The 27,438-nt window shown below is 32.1% G+C and overlaps 1 protein-coding gene across 2 annotated transcripts; it reads left to right on the top strand.

Moving 5' to 3' along the window:
* Nucleotides 1-147: 147 nt before the first annotated feature.
* LOC130891652 (arrestin domain-containing protein 3-like) lies at nt 148-27,083 on the top strand. Of its 2 annotated transcripts, none has more exons than XM_057796506.1 (9): nt 148-338; nt 9,615-9,734; nt 13,158-13,280; nt 16,819-17,030; nt 20,390-20,572; nt 23,228-23,416; nt 23,569-23,683; nt 23,769-23,846; nt 25,597-27,083. In XM_057796506.1, exons 2-9 carry the CDS (start codon nt 9,632-9,634, stop codon nt 25,641-25,643), a joined length of 1,050 nt encoding a protein of 349 aa, XP_057652489.1. In that variant the 5' UTR covers nt 148-338; nt 9,615-9,631; the 3' UTR covers nt 25,644-27,083. The 2 variants fall into 2 exon arrangements, with proteins under 2 accessions (XP_057652489.1, XP_057652488.1); XM_057796505.1 differs by lacking the exon at nt 148-338 and adding an exon at nt 6,188-6,445.
* The last annotated feature ends 355 nt before the right edge of the window (nt 27,084-27,438 follow it).

The following is a 27,438-nucleotide window of genomic DNA, read 5'->3' as shown; positions in this document are numbered from 1 at the left end:
AAGGTCGAAATTTAGCGAAAAAATAAATATAGAATCAATAAAAATATAGAAGTGTTGGAATTAAAGAATGTGCTAGTTTGGTTGCCTACGCTAAACCGCGCGAAATATACCAGTTCTATTTAACCTTCGTTAGAAATTTTGGAGGGGATAGAAGACGTCACCATCGGTGCTGAATTGTTTGTTGACATTCTGTTGGTGTAAAATCTTGTGTGATTTTGCCAAAAAATTTGTGTTTTCTGAAGTACTTTTAGTGTGGTTTGATTTAGACAAAAGACAAATAAACATTTTGATTGTTTTAGACTGTTGATTGCGTATAATAATTTGATTTATTTCGACAAGTAAGTTTGTTATGCAAAGCTAAATTCACTTAAATTTGGTATCGAAGTTGTCGGCAAGTTAAAGGAAAAAAAAGTCATGCACTTAAAATAATATTATAATAAATTGTTGCAAGTTGCGTAAAAGAATAAATTTCCACAATCATCAATCTCAAAAAAATTGAAATTTGAAAAAAAAGCTGTGATGATCGTGAGTGAATAAATTAAAGAAGTTGAAAAAAAATGTTAACTAAAAAAGGATGTTTAAAAATATTATATTAGCATGTGAATATGGACAATACGGATGATTATTGTTATTATTGGTATTTTTTAGGTTTAAATTCATTCACATGTAACTATTTTAAATATTGCTGGTTATTCTAATTAGAATTTTTAATTTGTGTTTTTTAAATACATTATTTCCCTAAATAAATAAATCAACAACTCCTCCGTGTCTATATTTCATTGTGTTATGTTAATATTTGTTTCCACTTCAGGCTCTTAATTACAAATATTTAATTATATAACTAAAATAAACAAAATTGCTCTTAAATCTAAATAAATACAAGGCATGGGCGCGCTCTCTGCAGACAACGTATGTTAACGTTACATTCGATTTGACCTTGCAAATGATTTTGCCAGACAGATTTGGAAAACTGGACAATTCTGGGTCTAGAATCGTTAACATAGCGCACCGAAAGTTAAGAGGTTAAGGCAGTGGTTTCCTATATTTTTGTCCCCGCGCCTCCCTTTATTTATTATAATAAATAATAATTTTAAATGTTATAAAAACAAATCTTACAAAAATGATATTTTGGAAACAGCTGCATGCCTCCCTTGCAAACACTAGGTTAAGGGTTTGTCTGAGTGTCACAATTATTCTCTCAGCAATTAGTTATAAAGTATATTATCATTTATTTCAAAGTTCGTCAATTTTATGAAGTTAATATTGTAATAAATTAGTTTCAATACGAGTTCTCATTGTTGTAATAAAATATAGTCCATATACTTGAAGATATATTGAAGGGAACTAGTGTTAATTCTCACATTCACCAAAATCTAGTAGAAAAAAAAATTATTCTGGTACCAGACACTTTAAGAGATAAAAGTTAGACGATTCATCTTGTCTTGTCTTCATGCATTTTAAGATGTGGGATTGGGCTCTACACTTGAATAAATAATGGTAAAGTCAAACGTGTATAGTTCTTCCAATATCAATTGCAGATTATATAAACCCTTTCTGACAATTTTGTTTGATCTACCATAGGCGTAGATACCTCATTTTATAAATTTATTATTTTTATAAATACTTTTAAAAATATGTATTTCTTTTGCGAGAAAGTATTCGTTAAAAGGCAATCGAATCATTACAAATTGGACGGCATTATCCGCCGAAATTTAGACAGATGCATTTAATTGTAGTCATACTTTGAACTTCATTGAACTGAAAATCATTATTCTACCTCGTTAACTTGCTACAACTGAATATTAAATTATAAAATGTAAATAAACGAGTAAAATGTACCTGCCTGTAAGGGAGTTTGGCTTAAACAGGGTACCAAACGTAAACTGAGCCCTTTTTGTATCTCATTCGTTTTTCTTTTGGAAATTCTTTGCAAATAAGAAAAAAATTCAATTCCAAAGTATCTTTATAAATAATAATGGTACGCATAATCGCCTGAACTAGAGTAATCATTTGATAAATTCATACCTGTCTTTATTCTTACTACACTGTGCAATTTTATTATCCTCATTCGCCCATTGTCTAAAGATACGCTATATTTCTATTAATTTAAAGAAATGTATGAATTGAATGAATCTCACCAAGGGACGCCATTGTTTATCGCAGGCTGTCTGGCAGGAATATTTCGAAGAAATTGTGAACATACTCCTTCCGACAGCTTCGGCCAATAGAAATTCATTTGTGTTTACGATTCGATATTTTTATTGGTAAACAGTGGAGATGGTAAGTACACATATATTGACGGTTTGTTACATGTTTACAGAATTTTATACGGGGAGTAAACATTTTTCATTTCTTAATTTGGTATGAGTGCCGTGCGTATTTATGAAATATTGATTGTTCCTCGCATAACTGAGTTCTGAAATTGATATTGGAGGAACTATATGAACAAATCTGTAGGACAAAATAAAACAGTGAACTCAAAATATATCACATAACATTTTATTCTTTGTAAATTACTGGAATATTTATTAATGTTACATTTAAGGAATAACAAAAATGCAGAAAAATTAATCGGAATAATTAAAGTGAATATGTGCATGGTTTTGAATCATAATAAAACGCTAATTTGGCATTTTCGAGGTCGCAGAAAACATTTATCGAGGTATCAGATGTTGGAAATAAGTACTTCCAGTTTTACCGATAAAAATGGTTTCCCGTATTATCGGTCAGTTTAGATAACCTTACCTAAGCTAAATTAAACTTGACCTATAGTCTACTTTTATGTACAATAGAGTAGTGAAAAACCAATTTCTAATCCAAATCTTAGTACAGTTATTTTAAATATTATTACAGAATGATATAAATACTTCCTTAAAATCTAGCGAAGCTGACACAAGCTTTAGGTCTTTTATAACCATAACAAAAAAAGGTTTTTACAGGAGAAAAGCCCTTTGTTTTAAAGAGTACATAGCCATATTATAAGATGGTACCTATTTACCTAATTTAAGAATTTCTTTCCAACAAATTTCGCCTAACATATGATTGTAGGTTTCTCCTTTTAGTGAGGAGGTCCAAGTTGTGTATTCATAACAGTTTCCTATCATTGTAACTTGTGTAGTGTGTCCAGTGGCGGATTTACAAGTTGGCCACCTGTAGGCTATTCATCTTTTGTAGCCTCACAATTATTCAAAGTACTTTTTTCCATTGCAAATAATTGTTTAAAGACATTATTTTAAGTTAAATTTAATCATGTACATAATTATATTGTCGTATGATAAATTATTCATTAGGTTTGACTCTATGCATAAAAGGGCTGAGGCGTTAAGTATTTAAAGTCGATAGTAAATAGCTTTTCACTCTTTTCAAGAAAGAAAAGCTTCTGTTACAAGGATAATTAAAAGTTAGTAGCCTTCAAATTGTACGCGTTCCTGAACTAATTCCGATTCTAAATCATTTGTGTACAATTTTTCCAAGAAACTACCTTTTCTATTAGAACCGATGGTAAAAACTCACTCAGTTTTATAAGAAATAAGAATTTCAAGATGAATCCGTTAAAGACCTGCTAACTCAAAGAAGAGACAATCATAAACGTATTTACTCTGAAGTAATCACTAGCAGCTATTCCAATATTTTCTTCAAGTGTTCCATTAAATCTTGTTTTTTGTTATATCTCCAGCATATACTTTCTAAACGCTTACTTCCATAAAAAACAGAAAAGCGACAGCAACAAACGGGCTCAGCAAAGAAATAATTGACATTCTACATCCCCACTATACTGACAAACATGTACAACGCGTGTTTACAAAACGGACGATTCCCGAGCTGCTGGAAAGTGGCAGATATAGACTGATGCAATACATCGAAAACAATATAAACAACAGACAATATGGATTCAGGCAAGGGAAATCAACAATTGATGCTATAGGACAAATTACGGACAAAATAATGAAAAATAAAAGAGACAAAAAACACACATGTATAATAACATTGGACCCACAGAACGCATTCAACGCTGCCTGGACATCGACTATTATACAAAGATTGAATGAAGCAGACACGCCGGACAATATACAACAATTATGTAAAAACTTCCTACAAGAGAGAAAGATACGAACAAAGACATAATGACAAACACGACAAGAGGCTGTCCGCAAGGTTCGAGTCTGGGCCCAGCATTATGGATAACTCTGATGGACGGATGGTTCGATGAAATAAGACGACATTGACAAACTATTGACGACAACATAGTTCAAGCTTTTGCGGATGACCAAATTATCGTGATATCAGGAACATCGTTAAATATTATAGAACGCAAATGGGCAAAGATATGGTCATCCTGTGAAAGCTGGGCTAAGACAAACAAATCGACGTACAATGAGACAAAAACAGCGGCAATTTTCATTTACTTCAAACCAACAAGACCACCAATACTCAGAATAAAAAATAGAACACTTACATTGAAGGATAGTTTAACATACCTCGGACTTACCATTGACACAGGACTTTTGTGGCTGCAACACGTCAAACAAAATAGACAAAAATCAACATCAACTACAAAATACTTGAAATTCTCTGAATAATAATTAGTTAGAAGAAAAAGATTTTGAATCGGAATAAAACCAAATTTACCGCCCTAGTCTACAGCCTACTCAGCTTGCTGGTAAATCCCCCACTAAGTATATCGTCTATTGTTATTATGGAAAATTTGGAAAGGGTGCGTAAACGCCGAACAATCGGTCCTTCAACCGTTAATATAGAAACATCAATATATAATTGTTTTAAATCATTTACAAACATTTATGTAAAAATGTTGATGACAAAGTGGAATTGGTTAGTAGTACCTATACTGTTCTAAAAGTAACAGCTGGGAAAAGGCAGTTAATCATATGATTACAGAAGAGGAAATGTGGGACAATATTACCGATGAAATAATTTAGTCACTCATTGTAAATAGTGGTTACGGCAGTTCATCTTCTGATTTGGATTTGGAAAGTTTACAACCTTATACCTATATAACCAGTATGACACAATGTTTTTAACATAACTTTTGGCAAATTGGAACATTTTATAGAAAATTGCACTTTTTACCTTCAGCTGTTATAAATGTACACCCGATATATTCATACAAAGTTTTTTAATACGAAAATACACGAGGTATCACTTGAAAATATATTTTAACTGTCTACTAAAAGAATTGATACGCCTATGATACGAATTCTTCATCGTTTTATTACTCTCTCATTCATAAAAATAGATCATAATCAAAGATAAAGTGCAGCTAACCAGAAAGAGACTTTCTCAGTCTCCCTAATAACATCAATCGACAGTTTCCAATTCGAATGTAAATAAAATTTAAATGAATAAAAGCGTCAACGACAATTATTTTTAACTTTTCTTTTGGTTGATATCTTTCCTCTCTTCACCCAAGCTCCTATCTTCTACAAAAGAGCGTCGCCCATGGGGAGCAGGGGGAAGTTGTCCCCTTAGACTTCCAATGTAGCTAGCCGCGACCAAAGTCCTAAGGCCGTGCGAGCAATTGACTTCCTTACATATTAATAAATTCCGCATCATATGACAAATTAAGGTTTAATGTATATTGTAGAAAGCATTGAAATATTCAGAATAACATTAAGATTTTGACATCCGTTTTTAAAATCGTTTGTCAAGTTTTACACATTGATATTGATATTAGAACCGTTCTTATTACAAACTGTAACGTTTCATGCTCTCAACTGTACCAGGCGTTCATATTTTTTATCCTCCATAATATTGCCCCATTGCCCCCCCTTAGTCATAAGCTGGCGACTCCCTTGCTTCTACAAATAGGCCTCCAAAATAAAACCTTTCCTATAATTTACAATCAACAAATCCAAATTGAGAAAAAGGAGAAGTACCAATTTCAGACATCTGGGATCTCGATAAATGGATTCTACGACCTAGAAAACACTAAACTAACACGTTTTATCATGATTTTTTCTTTTTTCAATATTATTGATATTTTACAAATAAAGAGAAAAATAATTAAAAATTCAGACAATCCATGTGTGGATATATTTTATTATATATTCATAAAGAATGAAGTTTAACAATGGGAATTTATGGTCCATCATATATTTTACCTGATTATAATTATTTTGTTGTTTACTTTCCCTCAAAAATTAAATAAATCTGAATACGAACATTTATCACAGAATTTGTTCCAGTTACATTTCCTACTCGGTATACATTTTAATCTAAATAATTATAATCAAATATTACGTATATTTCGTAAATATCTGTTATCTTCACTATTTTTTTATAAAGCGATATAGAATGTAAAAAGTTAAATAAGAATATCAAAAATATTGGTCATTGATCGAAGTACACAGCATTCGCACACATCGACTCAAGGTTAAAAACAAGGCTTGTTCGTTTTCACATAAGTGATCGTGGTTTTTACTCGTATGTAAGTACGGATCTAGATTATATTCGAATATAACCATAATTATCAATTAAAATTGATAGTACTAAATATACCTCTGCGAAATTCTTTTATATTATAAATCTATTAAAATCAAATATAATTTCTTTGAATGTAGCTAAATCATCACATAACCTAACTTTTGTAAAAGATAAATCGACATTGGCTTCACGTATTTATTATCATCAAGTTAATTTTAAAAACCAGTTTATTTCACAAGTAGTAAAAACATGTTTTGAACAGGGTCGGCTTTCAAAAAAATGGTTCTCAGTAACATTTTATACTAATGTCATCTTTGTTTAGTTTGGAAATTCCATCAATTATTCGTACCAGAATTATAGATTAGGAATCAAGTCAGATATGTTAATCTATGTTCAACTCAATATTTCTTAACAATAAACAATCAAAATATGCATAACTCAGTACGGCAGTTCCGCTTTAAGCTGTATAAATGTAATTAGGTCACATTAAAGCCTGCATAACTAATATTTTTATCTCGGGATTTATGAACAAATCTATTTTTATCTAGAAGTTTTTTTCTCTGAAACATGTCTCATTTTTATTAATGTCTCCAATATTAAATTAAAATTTTGATTATGCAAATTTTATAGTATATTGAATATGAAAACACTATCTATTTAGCCATAGATAGTGCCCTAAATAGTATTATTTAGAATTAAATACATGTTTAACTAAAATCATATATGTATCACAAAAAGATAATTTCTCCAATGGTTTTTGGAGAAACACTATTTTTTCTCAACTTCCAATGAACCATAAAGGAAAGACAGATCAATATACAGAAAATAATTTATCAGATACCAAAACGTATGTATAATACATACATAAAATGTCTGCCAATTACTGGAAATCAGTTGTGATAGTTGTTTGAGCTCGCCTACAGTTTAAAAGTCACTCGGATACTACAGTAGACGTTCGAAAAACGTTGAGTTACACGAGCGTTGCGAATATGGACATTGTTATGGATCAGAACAATTTCAGATGCATTTTCGTTCGTTTCGAACATCCATCTTTCACGAACAGCTTGATCACTCATTTTTTGATGAATTTCTGCTGAACTGTCCGCGAGAATCGAATGATATCTCGCGAATCATACTTAGCAGAAAAATAAACAGCGACAACCATCTTTATATGACTACAAATCAATCATAAATGACAAGTAAAAAAAGAAACACAACACCAAAAGAGTTTAGACCGATAAGCATCTCGTCTTTCATTCTGAAAGCGATGATAAGGCTATACAAATAAGAGAAATCACAATTATAGAAACGAATTGCAAAATTCAATATGCCTATTTAAAAAGCAAATCAGTGGAGTCTGTACTGCTTAAAGTAGTCAGTCACTCTGATCGCCTTCCTTAATATAAAAGAGTCGATAATGGATTTAGAAGTGAGCCTTATAGTAATAAACTGGATTATAGTAATGCTGGAAAGCAGAATAATCAGAAATAAGAGCACACAAGACTGGAAAAAAAACTACTAGAAGAACGCCAAAAGGAGGAAAGATATCACTCTTATTATGGTTAATACTGATTAATAGGAATCTAAAAACACTAGAAGGAGTAAGAATCAGAACAATAGCGTATGCTTATGATGTATTGATTTTGGGTAAGACCCACAACAATCAGAGACATCATGAAAAAGACATTAGACAAAATAACGATCAGTCAATATTAAAAATACCGAACTAATTCTGTTCCCTAGACAATACAAGATATCTAAGTTCACAGCACTGAAATTGAAGACAAGAACTTTGCTTATCAAAGGAAGCCAAATATTTAGGAATCATGATAGACTGCAAACTTTCATGTAATAGGAATGTGGAGGAGACAATGAAAAAAGAATTCGACGCTTTCTACATATGTACGAAGATGTTTAGGAAAAAGTGGGATCTACAACTAAAAGTAGATAATACTCGTATATTGGTTGTATACAACAATCATAATGAATCTATGAACAAAGAAACAAACGAAAAGAATCTCATGAAAGTGCAGAGGATAGCAGCACCGGAGTCATGAGAACTTTTGCTCTAGAAGCAATCCTAAACCTGCAGCCTATAAAATTGTTCTCTCTCCGTTCGAGAGAAAATAAATAACATTTAGAAACAAAAAATGGACTGGACATACATTATACAACTGAAGGGAATGGGTGAAATAGGAGAAAAAAGAATAAAGAATCAGAACATCGACTATATGACAAAAATAAACATGAATGAAATCTCAATCTTCGATAGCAAAATAGAACTGGATGTAATATCCTTCAAACGGGAATCTACGCAATAAAGAAGGCTGCCGCAACAATCTACATAGACAGCCAGGTAGACTTAATATAAATAGCATCAAAAATGACAAATCACTGTTCTGGATCCGCGGCAGTGGAGTAGGTCTATGCTGAGTACTTGGACACTATGAAGTAGAAGGCAGATAGGCTTGCTATAGGGAGGACGATGGGAAAGAAAGCAGAAGATATAGCAACATTGATACTACCAAATTGTTAGAAGATACTGTCAATAGCATCTTCTAACAATTTGGGAATCAGAGTCAAACATCAGGATATATGGTCAAACAAGTCATTGCACTGTATTACGAGCGGTTTGACGAAACACTCAATCCAGAAGACCATTGGAGTGATCACAAAACATTGTACTGTTGGCACAAGACTCCAGAAATGGGGAGTGACACCTGAAAACTATTGCAAAGAGTGTCACGGAGAAAAGACAATCGAGCATCTACTCTGCCGGTGCCGTACCGTGACGGAGAAACGACGTCAAATACTTGGGGACGACAAATAGATTGCCTAGTATAAGTAAATAACTTTATTACGGGTGTGAATTGCCTAAAAATAAACTATAAAAAGAAAAAGGATAGAAGCTAGTTAACTCAGTTTCCTAATCGAGGAAAATAAAGGGTAATACAATGGGCTTCCTAACCTAACCTATAAGGCATCTGGGATGTATGAAATATTATATTATTAAATATAGTATTAAAATTCCTCAAATTATAAATATTTTGATGAATAAATTTTAAAAATATTTGTGCTGATGATACAATCTATTCTAATGATTTAGTTGATGAAGAAATCTGACGTATATTTGAAAATTTATGTAGCTAACATTATTTGGTTTTCTATTTTAGCAATTTATTTTGGAAACATGTCAGTTTCAATTAGTTTAGATAATCCCGGCACTATAACTAAAGGAACGACCTTGACAGGAACGGTCACATGTCAGTTTCCATCAGAAGAAACCATTAGAGGTAAAACCATGCAAAAGTTTATGTTAAAAATGCTTTGATATGTTTAATTGTGGTACATTTCAATCTCAATACCTTTTTTTTATTAATATTTCACTTGACTTATTGTTATTTAACTAATTTCGTAAGATAATCAATCCCATTTCACGAATTTTTTACAAACTGTCTAGGATTCTAACAAAGTCAATTTTTGGTAGTAAATACAAGATAAGAGATAATTTCTTTATCGCTATATACATATTTGATGCTATCATGGAGAATCAACTAACAAAGTGAAAAAATGTATTTCTGCAGATGCTATAAATTGTTTCATTTTCCCCATCGCTTTCATACGTTCAAAACGGATAATTTTTCACTCAATAATAAATATAGTGAAAAAATTTCATTTACTGTTTCTACAATAACATAAATCAACAATGAATATGAAATCGCTTACAGTAACTTTATGGATTGGAAAAAGCCATAATGAGGAGTTATACAGAGTTTTAAAAACATTAGCTTATGATCCCAGTTCCAGACGCTAAAAGGTACCACAATACGCAAAACTACGTTAATTTTTTAAAGGAAAATCGGAATATATTACCGTTACAGCGAAAAACTTGAATAACCCTGAATATATTCAATAATTTGTTTTTAATTTCATACTACTTTAGCTATTGGCCATACAGGGGAAATAACATTGTGATAAACGTCGAAAACTAGAAACGGCTTTTAAAAAAATATGCAAAGCTTCGACTATGTATAGACGAGACATACATTTTTTTTAATTTCCAAAATGGCAAATGTACAAAACAGAACGTAGGAAGAAATGAATGTTACTGAATATCGATATGGCAAAATATCAGAAAGATTTTATTAGAATTGATACAGCCTACAGCACCTCTTGAACCTGAATACAACACTGCTGTGGAAGCTTCTACGTTTCTCCATTAAATTGAACTTTGACCTAGGCTGATATTTTAATTATCGAGAATGTGATGAAGCGAAATTATTTGTCGGGAATAACGGTCCAAAAACGTTCAAATAACTATAACTTACAATTTTAAGTGAAATATAAATATGAATTAATGTAATATGTACTATACATTTTGATTTCGTTCCTTGTTTTAAACATTTGAAAACCTCGCATTAGTAGAAAAATACAGTGAGAAAATGACGTATTTTTCCCTCGCAAACTACTGAGCTATGGAGAAATATTTAATTTTTCTTGTTGTACGATACACATTTTTCTAATTCCTTGTCTATAAGATAACGCACGCGACAAAGTCCAATGTAGCAATTGTAGATGAGTTGAAAAGCAGAGTTAAAAAATTTAATGTCATAGTTCTTCTTCGTACGTTAGGACTTAGTCCAATGTTTGCATCGATGGTTGCCTAGCTGCAGCTGGGATGATGAAGACAAGCTTTCATACCATCTTGTAGGTGGACGGGATGTATTCGGCTTTTCATCCTTTGAAATATTTGCCAACCTGTCATCTGACATTCTGTCCATGTGGTCTCTCCATTCCCTTCGCCGATTTCTCGCCCATCTCACTACATCCTGGATCTCACATAACTCCCTTATTTCATCATTTCTCTTGTGGTCCCGCTATGGATATCAGCGTTCGCATTACAGTAGTTCTTGAAAGCCGATTAGTTATGGTGTTCCCTGCTCTGGTCTCTATCGCGTATGTCATTACTGGTCTAACACATGTCTGGTATATTCTAATTTTGCTCCTGGTAGTTTTTCCCCCAACTTACATCTCTCAGGTCCCCTTATATTAAAGACCCCTTTGTTGTTTGATCTTTCACTTCATTCTTTAGATTTCTATCACTTGTTATGTTCGCTTCTAGATATTTGAATGACATCACTTGTTCCGCACTCTGATCGTATATTGCGAGTTTACATCTTCTCGGATACTGTAAAAGATTTGACTTTCTTCAGGGATATTTGCAAATTAAAAATTTCAACAATTTGTGTTGTACAAAAGAGTGAAAAATTGTTCAAGACGAGAATAATATTTACCCTGATGTTAATGGGGCGCTACCCTTTTTAATATATTGCGACGGACACGTTTTCATTTAAAGATATTGTTCTCTCACCTCTAAAGCAACAATTCGAGAATTTATAACTTTATTAAGAAACAACACTTTCAGTTGACACTACAATAATTGAACAAAGCACACACAAAAAGTGACGTGTTTCTATTTCAAAAAGGCGAATCGCCAGCTCGATCCTGGATGACAATTCTCATGCGAGTGGGCATAGAACATAAGACATTTTGAATGTTTGATTGAGGAAAACCCATTACCAAAAAAGCCAGCAAATGGTAGCACAAAATATTCTAAGATCTCTGCAACATATCGTGGTGAAGTTAGTGCGCCTCCGTCAATCTCGACTAGATCCGTCTATGCCTCAAAAGAAATACCTGCCCGAAACATTACCGAGCCACCCCCATACGCAACCCGTGGTAACCGGGTACATTCATCTGTGAACAATACTTTTTTCCTGTCGTCCACTGTCCAATTCATATGTTCACGATCAAAATCCAGTCTGTATCTTCTGTGAGCTGCAGTAAACAAGGGTCCTTTAGCTGGACAGCAAGTTGTCATACCACTTTCTTTCAACCTTAGTCGAACAGTAGACGTGCTGACTGCTATTCCGTGAGCTTGTTGAAGGCCGCTTTGGAACATTCTAGCGGTTTGCGTTCGGTCTCGCAATGCAGCGATCCATCCGAGCTGTTGTTTTTCGCTAGAAACCGCTTGTATGTTTTTTGTTCTGTTGAACGACTAACATTCAAACGTCTCGCTATCTCCTGTTGACTCGTTCCAATATCCAGCAATGTTTCAATCTCAACAGCTTTCCGATTTTTTTCATCCATTGTTAAGAACTAAATTCAACTCTATAGAGGCTACTTTAGTACATCGATTTGTTTAAAAATTTAAAATCTTTTGAAATGTTACAACGCAAACGTTTGAAATCACAATAAACGTACATGAAGTAGTCGAAATTTTCATTTAAGAGATCAGTGTTTGACCAGTAACTAACCCATTTCATTGAATTACTAGTAATGAATAAGCAATTAGGAGTAGTAACAATTGACGACTTCACAAATATTTGGGGTTGCACGTTTAGTTTAGTTTGAAAAAATAAAAATTTCAATTAAAATGGACGTTGAAAAACATTTCTCAATCATAATGAATGTTTAAAAATGTCTGTTCTTAGACCTTTGCAATTGCAAGAACTATACAAAATTCCTAATTCTTATTGTTACTTGGATTTAAAAGAAAAAAAAATTTACTCACTATCTTGTACGAGTAATATCTCCGAAGAGGTGAGTAAATTATGTTATAGGAAAGGCACATCATAATTGCATGCGGGCAATCACCTCCACTGAACAATAATTTGTTTCTTTTGATTTAATTTGATTAATTTTTTATTTTTTAGGAATAGAATGTTCATTAAGAGGCAAAGAGTGTACAAGATGGACTCAAGGATCTGGTAAAAATTCAACTACTTATACAGGGAAACATAAATTCATCATACAAGATATAAATTTTGTCGGAGCAGGTGATTGATTTTAATTTTGTGTCATATTAATTATTAATCATACAGCAATATCAACTTGTTTATTATGAAATCCAATGAATGAAAAAGTAAGTATTCTGTCAGAAACGTCAAGTAAAACAAAATTTTTTTTCACTCAGCTTCAAAATACGATATCAGACTGATGACGTACGTTATTTTCAATGTCCTATTTCAATTTACTTTTGAAGCTTAGTTCAACTATTTCTAGGATTTTGGAATGAATAGAATAAAATACCCATCAGGCGCCACAAAAAAGCTTCATTTTTCTGGAAAAAATATCTCGGGACAGCTAGTTTATATGGAAAAAATTTCAATTCTTCCTGGAAGATAAGCTTCACGGAATTAGTAGAACCTAACAACGATTGTTACATTTCTAGTTTTCTGAAGTTATTTACTCATGAAATGCTAATTCGGATCTTCCGGTAAAATATACGCCCTCTGACGATATAAATCAGAAATAGAGGAAGCTAATATGTTTCCATCATAAATATGGGAAAAACAATTGTGATCGTCGGAGTTGCAGGCTCTCTGCGGTTTCCCTGTAATCTGGTGAACCGAGTCACAAGCCAAATGGCCGACGATATGGAATAATGCAGCCGCAGCTGTACCCGTTAGACTCCCATGAAAATTAAAACAAAAAGTTTTCAAAAAATAAACAAATAGAAAAACAAAAAAAAATTGAAAAATATATCCCCAAATTGAGAAAAACCGTTTTTACTTGGACTAAAGCTCCCTTTCCGTCTTCTTCTGATCATTGGTCGTCTGATTTTTACTCCTTTCCAACCACCAGCACAGCACAACCACAATGCAATCACCACAACCCCAGCCTTGCAGAGGAGCAACTCCTATATCAGGGTCAATTCCAACAAACCTTCCCATAATAAATTTCCCTTATCCCATCGAAAAATTATCCATTGAATGTCTCTCTTTTTACGAGATTGTGTACTCTTTTATGACTTGAACGCTTTTTTGATATTCATTATTTAATCAGTAATAATCAAAAAGGATCTTTGATTAGCAACGTAATGAATATTGCTCTGAGTTTTGGTGTAATTTTGAAAAAAAAAAATTGGCTAGGAACTCGTTAACAGAAGAAGTTAAGGAAACAAGTAATGGAACATGAGAAAGTTTGTCCTTTGTATATATCTGAAAATTAATATTTTCATATTATTTTGGATTATTATCTTGAACTTCATGTCTATATCCAGGGAAGCATCTGTTTTATAGGAACAAACAATTTTTTTGGATCTTGATAGCACTAGCTTTCATACCATGAGAATATAATGAATCACATTGAATATTTAAACGGCTTTTCAATTTCTATTTATTCCTCCCAACTCAATTCCACCAGCATTTCTAACAAATTTTTTATTTTTCATATTTCTATTCTACGTCATTTGCCGTGGTAGTATCGGTAAAACATCCAGGTCGGCGACCTTTCTTCTATACTCTAAGTTTCTGGTCAACTCTGGATCGTTTGTAAGTCTAACTGCTCTCTTTTGTATCGAATTGAGCATTTTCAAGGTATACTTGGGTGCCGAGCTCCAAATGCACGAAGTTTTGGTGAAGCTGCCTTGGCTAAATCAGAAACGTGACTATGCCAGGACATAATGCTTCCAAGTTCAATATTCAAAAAGCGAATTTGTGGTGATGGTGGTATTTTATGTCCAGATAGGACCAAATCCTGAGCCGCAGTGTCAGCTTCCTTTGTAAAAATAGCAGCGTGGATTGTTGCTGTATTAAACTCAATCAGCTTTTACCTCTTTCCAGAATGTTTTCATTGTATACATTACATTGAATATTTCAACGGCTTTCTAATAGGTTTTATAATTTTCACCCACAGTTTCTACTTATTTCTCCAAACTCGATACCACCGGCATCTCTATCAAATTTTTTGTTTTACCATATTTCTATTTTACCTTGAATGTCAGAAATGGGAACATGGCAACTTAATTAACAATGTATTTATCTATTTGTTATTATTAGGTAGAAGAGAAAAACGTTAAGGCATAGTCTAAATTTTCCTGATTACAAATAATTGTTTTTAAACCACAATTTTTTAGAATACACTATAAAAAGAAATTTTTGTTATAAATATTGGTACAATTGGTCTATGAGAATGCTTTGAATAATAGATGCTGATGTAACAAGGTTAAAAAAGTATACAAGGATATTTTGAAAAATTCTTAGCCTATTATAGAACAAAACAAAATGTCTCTAGACCTTTCAAAAAAAGTGTTCTGGTAATTCAAACCCTAAATCACGAATTTTTTGCATGGCAACATGAGATTTGTGTGCAGCGGCGTTGTCCAGCAAAAACTAAACACTTTTGGATAACTTTCCGCGTCTTTTCTCGTTAATTTTTTCCCGTAAAGTGGTCAGTAATGTCGAATAGTAATCTCCAATTATTATTCTACTCTTATCCAAAAAATAAATCATGATTATTCCATGGCAATCCCAAGAAAACTGAAGCAAGAATTTTTCCAGTAGATTTTTGGACACGAAACTTCTTAGGTCTTGGAGAATCAGAGTGTCGCCATTCCATCGATTGTTGCTTTGTTTCTGGATCGTAGAAATGTACTTAAGTCTCATCCATAGTAACAACTCGGTTTAAGAAGTCTACATCGTTTTCAAATCGAGCATAGATCGAACGCGATGCTTCTACCCTAGCACACATTCAAACATTTGGGGATCCATTTTGCAGCAATTTCATGTCCAGATTGACGTGAACTATATGATGAACGGGTTCGTATGAAATATTCAGTGCTTCAGATATCCGTTTTAGCCCAATTCGACGGTCTGATAAAATCATGTCAAGACTGCATCGATATATTAGGGGACTGACACAGAAACTGCCTTCCCCATCGGTCATCATCTTCAATGGAAAATTTACTTCTTTTGAAGCTTGCAGTCCAATTTTCCATGGTCGCATAGGAAGGACATTGATCACAATGGGAATTAAGCATATCTTCGTAAATCTGCTTACCTCTTAACCCTTTTAAATACAGGTACTTGATGATGGCTCGATACTCCAATTTTTCGATTTTCACAATTTCGGTGGACATCTAAGTGTTCTTGATTTTAAGTCTCTTCTGTTTTAAAATTAGTTTTTTTAATAATTTTTGGAAGATAAAATTTGATGTTTCAACTTATCTTTAAGTCTTTATCTTTTTCGAAACGTAAAATTTTATCTTCCAAAAATTATTAAAAAAAACTAATTTTAAAACAGAAGAGGTCTAAAATTAAGAAAATTTAGATGCATTATTATTAAATATTACACCATTTTTTTCATTGAATCTTGTTCTGCCATCAAGTCAATAGGTTGATTAAAAGTTAGTGAAAATCTGATTAGAAAATTCCAGCTAAACAGAAAAACAAAGTTCAACATTTTTAACATAAATTATATACGATTCAAAAATTTTGATATCTTATAATATATAATTTATCTAAATACAAGCAATTTATGGTGGACTATTTCAAATAGTTATTCTATTATCTGTACAAGGTGTATTAATTTCAGGTACAATAGATTCTGGAGTATACGAATACTCCTTTTTATTCACAATACCAGATATTCCTCTTCCTTCTTCATATATTCACACCTTGGGCTCCGTACAATATTTTATAAGAGCCAAAGTCGATAGACCCTTTGCAATTGATTACGAAGATAGTATAACATTACATGTCGCTCCAGTGGTTGACTTAAATGACGAGCCTGATCAACAACAATTGGCAAGTATACTTAAAAGTCTCAAAATTACTTAGTAGAATGTGAGAGAGAAAGACAGAGTGGAAAGCGCATGTGTCATTCATTTCTATTTTTTGTGTTATTGTTACCGTTAATGTAAGAAATCCGTTATTTTATAGAATACCTAGTTATTCCATGAAATAACTAATCGTGTCCGCTAAAGTGTGTAATATGCTATTAATTTGATTGATACCAAAGTATAAAACGAGAATACTTTTTTTATGCCGTCCTCTCAAAATATCAACGACAAATACATTTACCTTCCACCCCTACTGCATTTATGAACTATTCCAGGCAAGTTTGTGGTTTTAAGACGAAATTGCAGGACAGTTGCTTGATATCTGTTGTTTGGAGCCCCATGTAGATTGCAGTCTGACAATGGAAGAAAATTTTGTAACAAACTTATTAATGACTTGAAAGTAACTTGGCCAGAGCTTAAGATCAAAGAACCAAGACATAGCCAAAGCCAAGGCAGTGTTTAGAGCGAATCAGGAAATAGAAAATATCTAGACGACTTGGTTGTTACAACCAGTCAACTTCGTGGAGTAATAGGTTAAAATTGATCCAGTTTATGAAGAACAGAGCGTTCCATTCTGGTATTAGAAGGTCCCCCTACGAGGCTATGTTTGGTTGCGCAAGTTGGACTGCCAACAATTGCCATTCCGAAGAAAGCACTTAATTTGTTGGTCGACGAAGATCAATTGCAAAATACTTTGACTGCAATAAATGTTTATTCTCTACCTGATAATGAAAAAGTAGTTGAACAAGTAGTATTAAATAATCTAATTACGAAAGTATGTGTTGTCTATTTAAAAGAATACAGCGAAGATATAGTTTGCTTCAAATATATGGATCCTGTCCATATATCATGTTCGGAAGATTATGTTTTAGAAGATAGAGTTGAACAGAAAATCTGCAAAAATTGTATTTTAATGAATTTAATGTTCAAAGAAAAAGAGAAAAGTCTAAAAAACGTTTAGAAATTCAAGCGAAAAAGATGAAATTATTGTTGGGTAAATCTCATTCTCTGTAAGGTTTACCGTCTTATCCCAGTGCTTGAAGTTGACAGAGAGTAATGCCAAATCTATTTTATTATCAAAATAACCAAAGAAAAATTTTGCATAAAACAATTATATTCCCGATCCCAGTTCAAAAATTAATTATAATAGAAGAAGTACCGGATGTAGAAATATTGCTCCGGTCGGTTGCTACAGCTCAAAGTTTAGGTACTGGTCAGGGATTTAAAAAATGTTTGTGTAAAACCCAGTGTGTCAACAAAAAATTTTTTTTGTTTTAGAAATAATGTTCTTTGTGTCACTCCAAGTGTCATTTTAGTAATCCTTGTTGTAACAAATGATTTTATGATATGTTTCCATAAATACCATTTATACGCTGCATAAAAGAGATGCATTGCTTCTTTTTCATCTTATTTGATTATTTATAGAATACCTAGTCAGAGGCGGCGTAAAGCGTAGGCGGTGTGGGCCACCGTCCACGGCCTTGCGGTGCTAAGGGCCTCGTGCCTCACAACCGAATATAAATTTTAAAAAGTACGGAATATCCAAAGGTACACACCACAAAGTTTTTCTTATTCTAGAGTATCTGGTAGATACTCGGCGCCAAGCACACATTCGCCCCACTACCCAATCTAATTTTCATTTCTCAAGAAAACTGAATAATGGTGAAGCTCAACGTCGTCGCTGGTTGGTTTATTCAAGTTCTAAAAATAAAGTTTTTTGTTTTCCATGCAGAGTATTTGGCAATCCACAAACTCAAATGGTACAGGAAGGGAGTTGTGATTGGAAACACTTGAGTGATATTTTACACAGGCATGAGAATACTAAAGAACATATGGCCTATATTTTTGAAAGGATAGCATTAGAGAAAGGAATAAAGCATTGTAACTACATAGACTTATTTAAATTTGTATCTAAATATGATCCTACGTTACAGGAACACATAAATCACGTTAATAATAAACAACTTGTACACCATTATCTAAGCCATGATATTAAAAATGAATTAATTACATTGATGTCAAGCACAGTTACCAATGAAGTGATTGGTAAGATAAAAGAGGCAAATTTTATTCTTCTTTTCTTCTTTATTGCTGTCACTAAAACGACTGGAGAATATTTGACAAATGCAATACTGGGAGGGCTGGAAAAAATGACTTAGATAGTCAGAACTGTCGCAGCTAAGGATACGACAATAGTGCAAATATGGTAGGCATAAGTAGTGGAGTTAAAACTCGAATATTAAATATAAACTTCAGGTCATTTTTCACACCTTGCGGTTGTCATAGCTGAAATCTGTTGTTAGTACACGCAGCTAATTCTTCGATAGCAGGAAAAACATTTCCAAAAGGGAAAATACTGAAAACCTGTCAGGATTTACACATATTCCTGCAAATAGTTGTGAGTCGTATGAGGAGTTACAAAATATGATCCCAAATTTACCCTAAGTACTGCTTCCACTGAAAGGAGCTTTTCAAAATTAAAACTAATTAAAAATCATTCAAGAAATACTATGGGTCAAGAAAGACTTTTACCTTTGGCAGTTTTATCTGAAGCAGATATAGCATCTAAGATAAATTACGAACCAATCATTAAGGTGTTTGGTAAAATCAAAAGTAGAAAATTTGTCTCTTTAATTATTTTTTTTTTATTTTTGTTTAACGTTCCAAACATGTATAACTAAAAATTAAGTTTTTTTTAATGATTAAAAAACTGTTTAATTTCAAATAATTTTTTATTTAATATTCCCTCCTTCTTGCACCATCAGAAGGCCTCGCGAAATATACCTTTCCCACATTAAGTTTAAGTCTTGCGCCGCCACTGTACCTAGTTACAGTAGAAACTCGATTATCCGGCTCTCAGTTATACGGATTCACGATTATCCGAACTATCAACTGCGACCAATTAAATAATTAAGTAATATTGAGTTAATTTGCAAAATGTTTAACATATGTACTAAAAGTCGAATTAATGCAAGCACGAACTTAGTCGGAACTAGCATTAACCCGCCATTTTTGATTAATAATATTATTTATTAATAAATATTACTATTATTAAACTTATTTTATTTCACAAAACCCGCTTTTCTTCATATATTCGATTATCCGACTTTCGATTATCCGAATCCCTAACGACAACAATTAGTCCGATTAATCGAGTTTCCACTGTATTTCATTTTAGATAAATTGTTTATTTTACAACTGTCTCTTATTTGTTCATTAAATAGAATACCTAGTTATTTTATGGAATAACTAGATTTTCTATGAAATAACTGCATTATATACGTTAATGGTATAATTATATAAATTAGTATTTTTTTTGAGTAGACTAAAAGTACGTACCAGTTCGAGAAGTTTCCAACAATATGCTGCTGTACGTCGGAGCCATTGAATGTTGATTTGGTCTTGAATAAACGAGCTTTTGTTCTAGAAGACGTAATAGAAGGAAAATTAAATATAGAAAACATGTCTGACTTACAAGTTTCGCAAATTGAAATCTCCCTGGTTTGGGTAAGTGAAAACAATTCATTTTTATACTTTCGAACGGTGTTGCGGGCTGAGGACTCAAAATAAAACTGTCCAAGAGTTTTTTAAAATACCAACGTTTCGATCTTTTACTTGATCTTTATCAAGGCTAAAAATATATGGTACATTATAACTCAAACATAGTAGATAGTGTAACAATATAAATAATTCTTTGGTTTCTTATTTCTAACACCTTTTGATATGTTTATGTTCTAAATGTTCTTGATTTTAGGTCTCTGTTTCAAAATCAAATTTTTTAAAAATCTTTAAAAGATAGATAAAAATTGACGTTTCGATTTTTCTTCAAGTCTTTATCAAAATATGATATTGACACTGACAATTTGCGTATTTATATTGATCAATAGATCACCTTCATCATGAATATCAAAATAACAATAAAATCAAACTAGAATATTTCTAATAAGAAAAATAAATTTTTTCCTCAGTCCTTACATCTCAAATATTAAATTATTTGTAGTTTTATTAGAATTTACAAAATAGATATAAATTTTACTTAAATTATTTAGGTATTTTTTATCATTTATAGCTTTTTAGTTCTTATGAATGTGAACCATTTCTAAAAATTTTCATTCAATTTCATTATAATTGAATTTATGTTTTTTTTGATATTTCATAGTTCGTTAATGCAGTTCTATCTTTTTATCGTATTGATGACCTCTCAATCTATTTTCTAAATACTGAGATGTTTGCCCTATGTAGACAGCGTCACAATTAGTACAAGGCACTTGATATATAATATTACTTCTTCTTTTGGTGTTTTACATTTTAATTTAGTGAAATATTTGGATGATGTATTATGTCCTTTATGACTTATTCTAATATCATATTTATTGAATAATTCGATAATTGTTGGGAAATTCCTTGTACATATGGTAAAGAAAAATGTTTTATATCAATTAGAAAACAAAACAGAAACGAAACATCAAAACATAAAACATTTTTCCTCACCATATGCTCAACGACTTTCCAAATAATCAAAAAAGAGAATTTTTAGAAATGGTTCACATTCATAAATAAATTCAATAAAAAGCTATAAATGATAAAAAAAGACTTAAATAATTTGAGTAAAATTTATAGTTCTATTTTGTAACTTTTCAACGTATGTACATGAACTGTGACCAATCGCTATGAATATTCTTCAGTCTAAATTTAGAAGGTACAGAGTGGGAGAAGTCGCTGTTGAATTGCTTTCAACCGGTACCAGAAAAACAAGGTTCCTTGGCGTCTTGTAGACCCCGCGCGAGCAACGAAGGGTTAAAGACTGTTGTGGACGGAAATTGTTCGCAACTAATAGATTTGCTAAAATTTGGACCTGCACACAGATGTCTATTTTCTTCCACAGGTATATCTAAGTTCATTTTGTAATGGATAATCCATAATTAAGAGCCATTTTGTAATCCAACTTCAACATCCTAATTACCTCTGTGACATATGTGTTGTCGAAAAACCCATGTGAAGATGTCATTGTTGATATTATTGTCCTTCGAATGTTGTTGCGGGTTGAGGACTCAAAATAAAACTGCCCATGATGATAACTGATCCTACTTTTAAGTGAAAATTGTGAGGAGGCAATTCCAATGAATTTAAAAACTCCGTGCGATAGTTGACTACGTTAACCTGGTTCATAAAATTTCTTGCTATATGGTTTCTTCTTTCGTCTGTTTCATTGTCATGAGACGGTATTTGCTTGGGTTTAATTAATTTCGGTGCTTCTTAGGCGCTTCTGTCGCCTGGCCTTTTATTCAGATAAGTGGTAAACTGATATCTTCACTAACCTTTTTTATACATAATTTTCCCACCAATAAACCTTCTTCCGCGAAAATTAATTCCAGCGAGAAAACCTTTGACCTATTTAAACTTTTCTTACATTTGGCAATTTCAATGCGTTCAAAAGCATCTAACAATTAATCACCACAGCTAATTTCATATATATCACTCTTTTCCAAATTTGGTATTTCATCTTTAAGATTATTTAACAATTGTTTCAATGCATTGTTTTATTTATAAACCAATTTAAAACCTACTCTGTTAAGTATTCCTTCTAAACCATTTGTATAAACTGGATTGAAAGGTACCAGAGCAAATTTCTTTTGTTTTTCATTTTGAGTTTGGAAAAAAGTGATTTCACATAGAGATTTCTTAAACCTATGATGGTTAATTAGATCGTTGGATGCATTTGAAAGCATTGAAATTGCTAAATGTAAGAAAAGCTTGAAAAGGGGCAAAGGGTCAATTCCTTACAGCCAACTCTATAATTTAACAGTTGAGGAATAAATGTGAAAATTTCCCACCAAAGAGGTTTTCCCGCTGGAACTAATTTTCACGTGAGTAGGTTTATTGTTGGGCAAATTCAGTAGAGAAAAGGTAAGTCAAGTTATGAGGTTTTAGTTTAGAAACATCAGACTAGGTAATTGTGAGTATTGGTGTAGTAGTAGTATAAATAATTAGTTAAAACAGCAATGGAATGAGGATTTTTCTATATAAGAACATTCAACACACGAATTTTGTAAATAGGGTTACTCATGAACCTACTCAGTATTTCAATTGTGTCATTGAAAAGTGATTGATTTTTTGCCTAAATTCTGATACCTGGTTATGTAGTTGTAATTTTTTTTCTAGCATTTAAAATTCACGGCAGAACGTCCAAGAAAAAGAGAACGAGAAGAAGAAAAAGTATATGCTAAGCAAATTGAAACTGGACTTGAAGGATACAGCGAAAAATCATACAACTTTATGTTACATATCCCACAAATGGCTATTCTTAATTTCACTGGTTGTTATTTAATACAACAAAGGTGGATTGTTAGAGTAAGTCTTCTGACTCAAAATTATTGTTATAACATTTGTGTTGATTGTTGTTCTAGTTCCATATAAATATCTGTATTTGCTTGTATGTCTAGTTATTATAATAATGAGTAGACATTTCTTATGATGCAATTTGAACAATTTTCTCTCCGTAGATTCATATTATTTTCCCAAGTTGTCATAGAAATATTAAATGTGACGCTGACATAAAAATAGGACATATTCCTCTCGGTGCTATTGATTCAAGGGATATATCTGCTCCCCAATCAAGTAAGTATGATACTTTGAATAATTCTAAAAAATATCTATATATACATTTATAACTTTCTACCAAAAATTTTTATCAATCTAACAGCTGCTGCTGGAGGACATCTTGAAATAACGCCTTCGGCTCCTGAATTGGAAGAGGATAGGATACCTCTGATTGATGAAGGTGAGTCTCTATTTTGAAAAAATGTATCATATAAGTTTTTCCTGCACTTTGCTTTTTGCTCAATTTGAAACGACCTGTAGATAGACAGATAAAAATAAAATCTACAAATTTTAAAAATATTGTTTTTTTTTACCAAAAATTGATCCGTATACTTTTAGGTACGTCAATAAAAGTCTTGATAAATGGGATACCTCCCAAAAATTCGATTCAAATTTTTACAGGGTGTTTAACAACCGCCAATTTATCATTTACAAAATACTTGATTGAATTAAATAAATATACTTTCTAACAAAATCAAATCGAGGTACATGAATGTATTCTTGGTACTGAACAATGACCTTACCTTATAATAAATTCACAATATTTTATAGCATAGTGGACTTTGAGCGGGGCTTTAGATCATGGATATTGTAAAGTATGACAATGATATCTTAAAAATTAGAACTTGGAGACACGCATCACTGAGAGAGAACAGAGGACTGGTGACTCTACGCCCGCTATACTAAATAATGGAGCCACCTAGTATATAGATGACTCCACGATAAATGGCTTGGCTAGAGCAGATTCTACTGAGGCAATCCAAAATAGATGAATTTGTCTTTCTCAGAGAAAATGATAAAATGATACCATCTTTCAAACCAAAGTATTTTCTTTGATGGCTTGTGGACGTGCGATATTCAATCGACGTTATAGAAATAGAGTAATGTCAATCTGTTCAGATATCAGAGTTGCCATACAAGCCGTTCATATATCATAATTGTCATACAAGCCAACAACTAGGCTTGTGCTGGAGTCTGAGAAACTCCTACAAGAACTGTTGAGTGATTGCTGCAAGGCTCGTCTCATTTGGGTGCCCGGTCTCTCAAGCAACAAAGGCAGTAACGAGGTGGACTCGTTCGCCAGATTAGGATCAGTAATAGCCCATAATCTCAATATGAACTGTGTACATTAAGGGTTTACTTATATTTCAAATAACCTCATAAAAAGAAATCTAATGGAGTATGATTCCATTATCTAACAGGCCATTCTACTGTTGCTCTTCTTCTGAACCATTGCATTGGTTTAAAAATAATAAAAGGTTTAAATTGTTAGCAATTTTGGTATTGGTTGGGTCAAATAAAATTCCCCTATTATATTTTCATGGAAAAACGTGGACCAATGAGCTTATTTCTTATAAAACAAACCGATAAGTTGATACCAGTATTGAGTTCAAAAAATATTACATAAAATTAAATAAAAAAAAAATAAAATATTACATAAAATAAAAAAATGAGATAGTTCTATCAAGATATTTTTATGAAAAAAAAATCTTTATGTTAACAGTATAATATCTGGTGTACTGACTATTGCTCTTTACAGTGTTAAATTTAGTTGGTAATATTATTTGTGATTACTTGAAGAAATTTGTAACTAAACAAAGTATCTTAGTGCAAGAGAAAGTGAAAAATCTTTTTAAGAAGTTAAACAAAAAGTATGTAGAGTTGAAGACACTTGAATTATCTAAATACAGAATCTAATTATCAGAATTTAACAAAGATCCTTCTTGGTTTGCTTGGTTTATTGTTGTTATTTATGGTATAAATCGATATTTATATTTATTTGTATGCAAAATTATATTTCGAGGCTCCAGTAAAACATTTATTCAAGAAAACTGACAAATTTACTTTCTATTTTACATTCAACAAACAAATTATTTTTTTTCTTAACAAGAGAACACAATTGATTAATTTTAAACATTTTTTATTTTCAGATTCTCCATCAGCACCACCTCCTACATATGCTGATGCTACTAAATGATTTATATAGAATCAAAAATATTTCGTTGAAAGGATAATCTATGAAACAGTCTATATACGTCTATTATAAAGCTGGTTACAATTACACAGACTTTGTAGTTGTTTTAGAAAAGCTGCAATTCTTTTTCCAAGTAATTTCTACAGTTGATTCCAATCCGGCGTCAGAATTGTGCTATCATATAAACGTTTTGAGCTATTCCGATGAAAATTTGCAAAACAATATGAAATTTCCCAATGTCAAGTAGCACTGATAGAAAACTTTTGAGTGATTCATTTTGTTGGTGGATATTTGTGAATATGAATTTGAATCTGCAATGTTGTCATTTCCAATTTCATATTTATAATTAACGAACCTCCAAGTGCATTGTTTCAAAAAGAAAATCTAAATACAAAAATAACTGCACAAAGATTTTGTAAAGATGGTCATTCTTAGTCGTACCTCCAAATTAACATAGCTTGGAGAAGAAAAATATTAAAACTCTCAAATACAATAAAAGTTATACAAAATGAACTAAAAAACGAATCTCAACTTTTTGTGTTGTAATTCATCTTAAAAAGAGCTAGAAACGCTGTTTGGGTGCTTAACTTTACTATCTTAACAACATATTATTGAAATTATTACCTCAGAGTTGGATACTTTGCAATAAGCATTTTGAACAAGATATTTTAATTTTCAAGAAAAATACAGATGGATGTCAAATATGTTCGAATTTGAATAAAATCCTTTTTTAAAAAAAATTTAATCAAAAAATATTTTTACAAACTTTTAATTATACACTGTCGAGAAGAATCATCTCACAAGAGGGAAAAATTGAGATAAATATCCAGTTGTAAATTACATTTAAAAAATCCACCAAAATGGAGCTTGTGCAGAGGATGTAGCCCCAGATTAAATACCACAGATATTTCACTGTTTTACTTTCTCTCGAAACGTCGCCATGACTTCGAACATATTAATCGGTTCGACGTTGTCTCACTAACCCGCCGTGGAATTAAATTCCATAGATATTTCCAATCGATTATCGTGTACGTCTGTTTTTCTATTCCGTCTCTTTAAATCGGTTACCTTTTACATCTGTCTCATAATTTCTTTTCTCCTCACTGAGTATTTAATCTGGAGTATAGTTGTTATAAACCATTGCTGCTGTCCTTTAACAATGAATTTTTTTTCAGCTTCAACATTGTTTGTAATAGATTCGTATTGTGTCTCCAAATCCTAGAGTCTCTAGATGTTTATATGTTAATGTACGCCTATTGATTAGGCAACATAGTTTACTTCGTTATAGAATTGTTAAGACTCTAAGGAAGCTCCTCAAATATTTTATGAAAAATATATAAATCTATTTTTAATAAACTTTATTTATGAAAGGTCCATTAACTGCCTTAATACCTTTATATATGTAATTGTTTAATCAATTAAAAATGTAAAAATTTTATTAAATATTTGTTTCATTAGAAAGACCAAGCTCCACTTCATCCGGGCCATCCTCAACCCTATCATGTTACATCGTAAGGATACAATGCTAAAAGGTCATTGAAAGAAGTTCCAAGCCCACTAGAACTTTGCTCACAAGCAAACAGTAAACTTTCCATTGTAAATCAGGACCTACCATATCTAATGGGAGTTTCACAAGAAGAAGATGCTAGAAGTCATAAACATTACCATGAGAATAAGATTTGAAGAGCTAAAACTCACAGAAACAGCTGAGGAAGTCGACGGACTGCCAGGTATCCAAAACCGACTAAACAGCTGAACCGTAGTGAAGACATCAAGAAAGAAAACAAAGATAGAAGAG

This window comes from Diorhabda carinulata, chromosome 3, assembly GCF_026250575.1.
Source record: "Diorhabda carinulata isolate Delta chromosome 3, icDioCari1.1, whole genome shotgun sequence".
NCBI lineage: Eukaryota > Metazoa > Arthropoda > Insecta > Coleoptera > Chrysomelidae > Diorhabda > Diorhabda carinulata.
The sequence above is the reverse complement of the archived record's forward strand: the minus strand, read 5'-3'. Positions and strand labels throughout refer to the sequence as shown.